Source organism: Lactuca sativa, chromosome 7, assembly GCF_002870075.4.
Source record: "Lactuca sativa cultivar Salinas chromosome 7, Lsat_Salinas_v11, whole genome shotgun sequence".
Classification (NCBI taxonomy): Eukaryota; Viridiplantae; Streptophyta; class Magnoliopsida; order Asterales; family Asteraceae; genus Lactuca; species Lactuca sativa.
The window spans coordinates 15,166,341-15,175,842 of NC_056629.2; the positions used below are offsets into that span (position 1 = coordinate 15,166,341).

Consider the following 9,502-nt stretch of genomic DNA (forward strand, 5'->3'; position numbering starts at 1 on the left):
CGTTAAAATCTCCGCGCTATCAATCACAAAATAGTCACCTGAAGCCCAAATATGGCCTAAATCCCTTCATGGGCCTTCAACCAAAAGAGTCCAATAAAATAGCATCAACCCAAAAATAGAATTTTGATGGTCCAACAAGGCCCAAGGTTACTAAGGTCCAACATGGACCCAATATCGAAAAGCCCAAAGTTTTGGAGCCCACTGCTGAGTACACGGGGTGTACTCAGCTCGTACGCTTAGTGTACTCGCTCGGGGGCTTAGTACACCCAACGTACTCCCCAGTTATGGCTCGGGGGCTTTATTATGCCCAAATATGGCTCGGGGGCTTTATTATGCCCAAATATGGCTCGGGGGCTTAATACGCCCAAATCCCTTTATTAAGCCCAAATATGGCTTGGGGGCTTGTAGTACTAGCTTGTACGCTCAACGTACTCCCCAGTTTGGCCAATTTCCATCATTAAGCTCTTATTCGGTTAAGACATCAACCCAAAACTCAAATATGACTTCTTTAAGGTGGTTTATCATGTAAAATTGGCAACTTTACATGCATACATGACTTAATGGGGTTCTATAGCTCAAAAGAGCTTAATAAAGGGTCTTAACACATGCATTAGTTCATAAAAACCTCAAAGCTTGCATTTTTATGGACAAATGGACCAAAAGAACCCTAGATCTAGCATCAATCACTTCTAAAGTAAATCAAGAGGCTCAACTATCATTCCAAGGACTCAAAAAGCACAAAATGGCACAAAAACTAGATCTAGCATCATAGATTAGCAAGATGAGAGCTTTTTACCTCATAAGGATAGCAAATGGTGAACTAATTTTAGATCCTCAAGCTCCAAGCACAACTCTAAATGGTTCACTTCTTCTTCTCCTTCATAAAGCACTAACCAACACACTTTATGGCTCAAAACTCTCAAGATCTCATTAGGGTTTCATTTTCTGGACAAGAGGTGATGGAGGTTATTTAAACATAACCAAATGAGGCCATCATAAGGCTTAAATAGGATGCAATACCCTGAAAATTAGGGTTTCATTATCTACACGTACGCTATATGTACACAATTGTATCACTGTGCATAAAATTTGTTTAATATTTATGCACAAAAAATGTTTTTATATTAAAATAAAGTTATTTAATTAAATTAAAAAAAGAAAATAAAAAAAATTAAAGGGCTAGAAATGTTACCGTTCCCTACCAAATGTTAAGATTAGATGTTAAATTATTAGAAATGAGATGACACTCTAAAATATGACGTGACAAGGTGTTAGGTTACCGCTCCACGTAAACAAACAAAATCAAACATATCACATTTTTTCCACCTACAAATTTCATATAGTTTCAAAGCAAAATCTAAAACGGCCTGCACTTTAATCTTTATGTGTAATTACCAAATAGCTTGCTTTTGCTGTCAATTCTAGGGTTTACATTTTTGTTTCTCAAATATCAATTTTATATGGCAAAACCCTCCTGATGCTAACAAACAAAACCCTCTCATCTCGTCTCCCAAAACCACCTTCCGAACCTACACCTCTACCCACACCCAAAAAGCACAGCAACAGATAAGAAACTCACATTTCTTCGATTCGTGAAGAGAAACAATGGCTAATCTCAGAACTTCAATGGACGCAGCATTTTATGACCTACGCATAGCCACTCCACATACCCTCCACGGCTCTGCGCGCTCAATTCCCGGCGAGCCTGCGCCGTTGGACGGAGCACCTTCCAGTAAACTTCTCAGAATGCAACAGTTATGGTTTTTGGGACAAGGGTTTCCGTTGGGTGTAATTCCCGCTTATGCCCCACCTTTGTATTCCTCCTCACAAAAGGAGTCGGGTTCTTTATCTCTTCAGACTATTTGGTCGAAACAACCTGCAGAAAACTGGTATGTCTTCTTTTATTTTTAGTTTATGGGATAAATTTTGACATTGAAGGAATACCCATTTGATTGTTTTTGTAAAATTCTGTGTTGTGATAATTACTTTTGACCTAGTGAAGACAATTTTGGAATCCAAAGAATTCATATGGTGTGGATTCAATTAAACTTCTGTAAACACTGATGATGGTAGTTATTAATTCATTTCATTAACTTCATAGCATCAATGGTTCTATGTGGTAAAATCAAATAGATTCATATTAATGATGATCATCAGAATTTTGTAAGTTGGCTCCTAAATGAATCCAAATTTTGGAACATTTGGGTTGGTGGTGTTTCTTTTCCCCATTTATATCAATTTTATCTCCCATTTTTGTCCATATTTTAGTTCTCACGGGCTTCAGTTCTCTTTCAGTATGTCTCGTTAGTTACATCTAAACTAGTTTTCAATATTTTGTTAAAAAGAAATTATCAAGACAACTTATTTTAAAATTTTCTCCAATTATAGCAGTGAGAATTGCTTTATTATTTTGTAAAAAAAAATTATCAAGACAACTTACTGTAACAGGAAGAAACAAAACTAGAATGCTATGATAAACAAATAAACAAAAGCATTGCTATTTCTCACATACCATGATCTTTAATATGTACAGGTGGGTTGGACTTATTGGGCAAATTCGTCCAATAAAATTAATATCATCAGTTGCATCAGAAGCTCTTCAAGCCGATCTAACATTGCCTAGTATTAAAAGTGTTGTCAAGAACTTTTTTGACAAATCATTTTATTCAATTGGTTTAATGTCCCACCTGGATGTGGGCCCCTTAACTTCCGTGGTGGTCAACGTAGAAAAGGATGGTCAAAGGAAGAATCGTCATACCAAGGCCCTTATCCATCACAAGGCAAAGTCTAGATTTCATCTTCATCCTTTTATCATCTTAGACTCTTAGTTGATACTTATATTTAAAAATTGATATCTAGATTTTATAATGATATTAACATCAATACTTTTGTATTCATAGTTCAGCTACCCGATCATGATTTAACTTTGGAAGCTGCTTGGCCGGAGCTTTTTGTGGACAGGAATGGAAAATACTGGGACATGCCTGAGTCAATATCATTAGACTGTGCATCTCTTATCTCTGAGTCAGGTTTAAGGTACCACTTTGGCATCCATAGAAATGGTGGTGCCGCCAAGGCGGCATTGGATTCCGGCGAGGATCCGGTTCCAATTCCGGCTTCTTTAAACCCTGGAATTTGTGCAAAAGCCGCCTTTTCGTATGAAAAAAGTAAAGACCTTTGGAGGGAACTTGAAACGAAAGAGGATTTGAAATTGGTGAAGAGAAGGGAGGGGAGTTTTAGGAATTCGGCTTATGATTTACGCATGAAGGAACCACATGCTGCAATATCTGGAATTTTTGGTAAATCTCTTCATCCTTGGGCCCCGTTTGTTACACATGACATGACTGAACAAGTTGTACTTGTACTGTTTTTTCGTTTAATGTTTAATTGTTTTTGTGTTTGTTGGTTTTTTTTTTTTTGTTTTAATTATGAGATTTTGTTATTTACGTATTTGCCCTTCAAATGGTAGGCGGTAACTGTGAGGCGTGGCTGACAAACAACAAGAGACCATTTGGTGTAGATTTATTTGGATCGATTTGCTTTGCTTATCAACACGGGAAATTTAGAAAAGATTATGGTGACCTCACTCGAGTTGATGCTCGTTTGGACGTGCCTTCGGTTTCTTCAATTTCACCCAAACTAAATTTGATCCTACAACAACAGGTACATTTATCCAGACAATACTTTATATAGACTGTGGGCCCTTAGATTTGGAAGTACAGTTTTTGAGATCTTTTTTACATTTTTATTTGCAGATTGCGGGACCCATTGTTTTTAGGGTAAATTCAAGGGTATCATTGGGACGTGGTGTACACATAGAGGATGTAATATACAGTTTGAATTACTCCTTGAGGCTACTAGAATCAGGGAAAGTGGTAGCTTGGTATTCTCCCAAGAGAAAGGAGGGGATGGTTGAGTTGCGTGTTTTTGAATTTTAAGGATAATTTATGTCAACTTGGTAATCTTCGAGGGGTAGGTATGTTATTGTTGAGTTCTTTTTGTTTTCTTGGTTAGATGTGGAAATTTGTTGGAGATGAGAAAGATCATAATGTTAAAAAGAACATACATGAGGTTATTGGAGTGTTGACGATTAATTTTGAGTTGGGTTTTGTGGATTGTGATTGCTTATAACTTTACAAAGGCAAAGAAAAATTAAATTGAGTTTTTAATCTGATTATTTGATTATTGCAATTTGAAGTGATAGATAATTAGATTATAAGGTTTAGGTAGATTAATTTTGACTTTAATTATATTTGATTGGGGCTAAATAACTAGTTTTTTAATAATTATTATAGGACTAGTTGCAACAAAACATAATAGCTAGAGAGTATATACTCCTTGTGATTCAAATAATACAAATCTCTACGCAAAATTAAGCGTAAAAGTTGGGAAACTTTTAGAAGATTTAAAAAAATCTCTCCTTAAATCCTATGTAAACTTCATTGATCAAACCGCAAAGTATAGTGTACATCTTCAACAATTGTCTCGTTTATCTTCACATATCCACCATTAAAAACAAAACAAACCAAAAAAAACACCCAAATCAAAAGGAATCTATTATAAACTTGGACACACTCATACTATATGTAACCAAATCTCAACAAAAAAACTACACATCTTTATATGTTATTAGGCACAATAATGTATTGTGCATGATACATGCAAGCATGTATCTGTTTAGGGTTTAGGGTTATGCCTAATACATAGATAAATGTATGTATGTATCAGGCACAAAAATAATATCTGAATATGGGGTTTCATTCTTTAATATCTTCCGACATCTTCCTAAGCATATCTTCCAAATCTTGAATTTGTTTATCTTTTTCTTCAATAAGATCATTTGCATTTTGCAACGCTTCACTATTATATTCGGCTTGTTCTTCCATCATCCTCAAATACTGTAAAGCTTCCGTATAAAGTTCCGCCTTTTCCTCTTGCAATCTAGTAATCATAGCCATTGCTTGATTTGTAGCAACAGCCGAAGCATTTCTTTCTTCCTCCAATTCTTTATACAAAGCACCCATAAGTTTCTTATCATGTTCAACTTGTCTTCTCAATCTATCAACAACACTTTCTCCATCAATCTCACTCACAATGCTTCCATCCAATGAAATATTGGACTCGTTTCTTTCCAAAGAGATTCTTCTTTGAAGAAATTGGATTCCCGAAAGTTCATCGTTATTAAAGGATAGTTTCGGGCTTATTAGATTGTCATTGGATCGGTGGGATAGTAGGATTTTTAGGTCTTCGCTGACTTTTGTTGAAGATTCTTTGAAGGATTTTTGGTCTAGAAACTTCCCGGAGAGTTGTCTTGCTTTAGTGCTTATTGCGAGTTTATAAGCATCACCAAGATCTAAATAGTTTGACATTTGGTGGCCATTTGTAGTTGTGCATGGCTCGGTTTCGGTTTCTGTAATGGGATCTTTGATTGCTTCATTTGTTTTCGGAGGATCATCTGCAAACAGACAACCTGTTACTGATACTGATACTGATACTGTTAAAACCGGTAGGATATAGAGGTAATGTTACTTGGCTATGACATACTAGGCATGAGATAGAGATGATATATATTATAGCAAATGAGTGAGTGTTTGAACTTGGACTTACCTATCTCTAGAGATGCATCCACAGGAGTTTCTGCAATATTAGCTGATGGAGCCTCTTCCAGTGAGTTTTGCTCAGTCATCAAAGGCATATCTTCCTTTTTTTCATCATTCTGCCATTTTAGTTCCTCTGCATCTCGTGCTACAATGGTTGCAGGAAGATCTTGAAGATCAGGAACTTCAATTTGTGAATCAGACTTCAAAAGAACCTCACGGGTAGTTTCATTATCAGAAACCAAGAGTTCTGATTCATTATCAGAATTAACAGCGACTTTCTGATATTCAACCTCTAACGAATGACTAATTTGAACCTTTTGAAGATCAGAAGATCTACACGATTCAAGAGACTTGTCCACGAAAATGTTCTTTTCGTTCTTACAATGCTCTCCATTTTCAGATAAAGATTCAGAAGCATTGTGAATTGAACTGGCATGAAGCAAGTTTTTATCATGAACATGGCGAAGAACTAAAGAAGAAAGATCGGATTTGTGATGATTACAAATGGAATCCCAGTAAATTCCTGTTTTATCCTTGGATAGAAGATGATCGTATCTTGTGCAAAGTAGACATGGGCCTTGAAGTTGACAGTAGGATGCGAATTTTGCAATCAAGTATGTGAAACATGCTTCAATGAACAATAAGAAGATGAGCAGCCATTCGGAAACTGCAAACTCTAAAGCCTTTGAAAGTCTCTGAAAATAATTGTGGGACTGAAAAGAGAAATTATTCTTTGGATCCATTTTGAAGATGCTGATTTCCAACCAAATAAAATAACAGATCGATTATCCAGGAATCGTGCTGAAAAAAATAAAATTCGAGCAAAAAACACAGTAAATAAACTGGTGATAATCAAGAAATATGTATAGAAGGAGGTCAAGCTCTAAGGGTGATTGGATGTGCGTTATGAGTGATTTTGTGAAGCAACTGGAAATGTTTCAAACAAGAAGCTAATAACAGTATAACAACAGTTTATTTTGGATAGAGAAGAACAAATTCGGCTAATTAGCTTTACAACAACCGTGGAAAGTTGACTTTTTGGTCAAACTTGAGTTCTAGCATTTACGATTTAAAAATGAATGCATATTCTTTAAATTCAGTGGAAAACTTGAAATTATACTCAATGGATGAGATCTATAACAGAGAAGTTCCACTATAGCAAAAATTATTCATAGATTTAGGACAAGAAAAAAAAATCTGAGATTCTAAGGCTTGATCAATCTAAAAAACTAGAAACATAACGAGATTTCGTAGCTCTAAAGCACAACCTATTGATCATGAAACAGATTCAGACCTTTAAGCTAGAAGTAGTAACAAATCAACATCCAAATTGAAATCATAAGTTACCATTTCATTTACCAGATTACAACAGCAAAAACTGACACAACTTAGGGTTTTGTTGAATAAGATCAAACGAATATGAATAACATGATAAAATAACTGATGAGAAGCAAGATCAAACCTGATAATACAGTGAAGACTTAAAGTAGAAGTAGAAGTGTTGTGCTGAAATCAAATGAAATTACAATCAAGAACCGATCTCCTGGATTGAAATTGTTATAGTTAAACAACCAGTTGATTGTAATTTGTGAATGGAATCAAAGAGGATGGAGTTCCAGCGTATATGCACGTTTTGTGTAGGTCTGAAAGCTATAAAATCCAAAGAAAGGTAAGAAGTCGGATGTGGGCTACCGAAAGGAGCATTAAAGCAGAGCCATCATCGACCCTGAGGACCAACTTTTGAGTTCACTTATTGGACATGACGCGATTTTTTTGGATTATTAAACGAATGTAATTGTAAATATGGGCAATTTGTATAAAAGGAACTTAAAGCAAATTATAATTTTCGTCTTATCTAAAAAGCGTTGCATCATGTCCTTTAAAAATATAGTTACGTCTAAAATTTGTATGACATGGTTGTTAAATCGACACCGACAACTTGGAGACGTCAACTTATAAGTTATATCATGCTACTTTCAGAAAAGGGCATATCAGTCATTTAACTTATTTATTCTTAACTTTTTTTTTCAATGATTTTTAGACCAAATTCATAAACTTCATAAAATTTATATGATCATAAATTGTATCAAAATCAAAATTAAAATTTATAATTTGGGCTCAGGACGTGTCAACCCATTCACATGGAGGAAACGACGTTGTTCTTTGACAAAGGGTTGTGTGGGACGATTGAGGACATTGTGGTTTGTGGTGACTCTTTCTTTGGCGACATACAGTGGTGAATTGTTTCCCTACCCATTAGGTTTGGTGGTTTGGGTTTGTATTCCGCAGTAGAAGCTATCCATATGCTTTTGTTGTCTCAATTGCCCAATCTTGAGTGTTACAAGACCACATCCTACGGGATAGTAGTATATGTGGTATGAATTTTGATTATGTTTGTGTCTTGGCTTCTCTTCGTAACAAGCTTCTCGACATTGACATTAACAATTTTACTACTAAGGATACCCCCCCCCCCCCCCCCCCCCCTCCAAAAAAAAAAAAAAAACTCAGAATACATTGGCAAGTGCCATTTTTAGTAAAAATTGTCCAAGGTATGGAGGTGCATTTCGACATGACAGCTCGGTAGAAAACAGTTTTCTAGTGTTTACGTGCACCACATGCTCAAGATTTTCTTCTAGTTATTCCTATAGATGGATTTGGCCAACATATGTCTCCTGTGGAGTATCGTACTATCCTTAAATATCGGTTCATGATCCCAGTATTTCTAGATGACGAGATATGCTCGGTGTGCCGCAATACATGTTTCGACTCTTTTGGAGAACATGCAGTTCATTGTAAAGAACTATCGGGGTTAAAATACATGCACGATCTGGTTAAGGATGTTTTGTTTGACATATTTAAGTGTGTCATGGTTTCTGCCAAGAAAGAGGCGTCTGTGAATTTCTTGACTAACCCTACAGAAGGAAGGTTAACCCTTATACCGGCTGACGTTTTGATTTTTGGATGGTTGGAGGGAAACACGCATGTGTGGACCTTCCAAGGGTATCACTTCTTGTGGGCTTGAGGGTTGTGGGTTTTAATGCGGGGTAGGTTGCTTTAAAAGCTACTATATGCAAGGTCACAAAACATGAAAAATCATGCATGGAAAATCAACACGTGTTCATACCATTTATGTTTGATATATTTGGTTTCCTCCCACCGAATGTGGTGGAGCTTCTTAATAAAGTACAACGGATCATGCATAGCAATGTTATATCCCCTAAAGCTCATACTCGGCTTAACCACTATTACTTGGTGTATGCAAGCCGTATATAATTGAGGTCGGCAGGATGTTTAGTTGTGCGGCTCCACCCCAGACCCACAACCCAACGAGGAACAGGGAGTAGGGAGGAAGAATACATCTTAAATCTTTTTGATCTCAACTATATATCACCTTTATGCATATACCTGGTTATAGTGGTCAGTCCCATGAGTTCTATCCTCTGGGTTCACGAACCTAGTGTGCGAGGTGCGAATGATCTTTCTGGGGGATCTACGAAGTATACTTCGGATGGTCATTGTCTTCTGGAGTATCTTGCAGTCTCTTTCGCTTCGATTTCTATATGACTAAGAGAGGTCGGTCAACAGCGCGCGGTACCCTTCTCTTGGGTACTTCGGAAGGTTTGAGATAAGAGGGACGACTGACAGATCGTATTAGGTTTGATTATTTGTATTATGTTTAGGTTCGAAAAAACCTTTATTTGCCGACATGGCTACGGAGAAAGTTCTTTTTACACAGCACTAAGGATGTACACATGGTTGCACTACGTCAAACCATGATCGATAGAGTCGTCGAAGTTGGCATACTTCGACATGACATAAAGTGAAGATCGATAGAATCATGCGCCGAACAGGCACACAAGTTCTAGGCGTCTCGGGTTTCGTCCTGTGTACCACTGCCGCGG

At 36.7% G+C, this 9,502-nt stretch overlaps 2 protein-coding genes across 2 annotated transcripts; one reads left to right on the forward strand and one right to left on the reverse strand.

The window, feature by feature from the left end:
• The first annotated feature begins 1,413 nt into the window (after positions 1-1,413).
• LOC111905982 (protein TRIGALACTOSYLDIACYLGLYCEROL 4, chloroplastic) lies at positions 1,414-4,169 on the forward strand. Its single transcript, XM_023901716.3, has 5 exons — positions 1,414-1,889; positions 2,534-2,780; positions 2,906-3,299; positions 3,470-3,663; positions 3,756-4,169. The coding sequence occupies exons 1-5, from the start codon at positions 1,606-1,608 to the stop codon at positions 3,936-3,938; spliced, it is 1,302 nt and encodes a 433-aa protein (XP_023757484.1). The 5' UTR covers positions 1,414-1,605; the 3' UTR covers positions 3,939-4,169.
• Positions 4,170-4,416: 247 nt separating this feature from the next.
• On the reverse strand, positions 4,417-7,377 carry LOC111905981 (myosin-binding protein 1). The gene is made up of 3 exons (XM_023901715.3): positions 7,063-7,377; positions 5,608-6,401; positions 4,417-5,455 (listed from the first exon to the last, which is right to left on the reverse strand). Exons 2-3 carry the CDS (start codon positions 6,341-6,343, stop codon positions 4,758-4,760), a joined length of 1,434 nt encoding a protein of 477 aa, XP_023757483.1. The 5' UTR covers positions 6,344-6,401; positions 7,063-7,377; the 3' UTR covers positions 4,417-4,757.
• Positions 7,378-9,502: the final 2,125 nt, after the last annotated feature.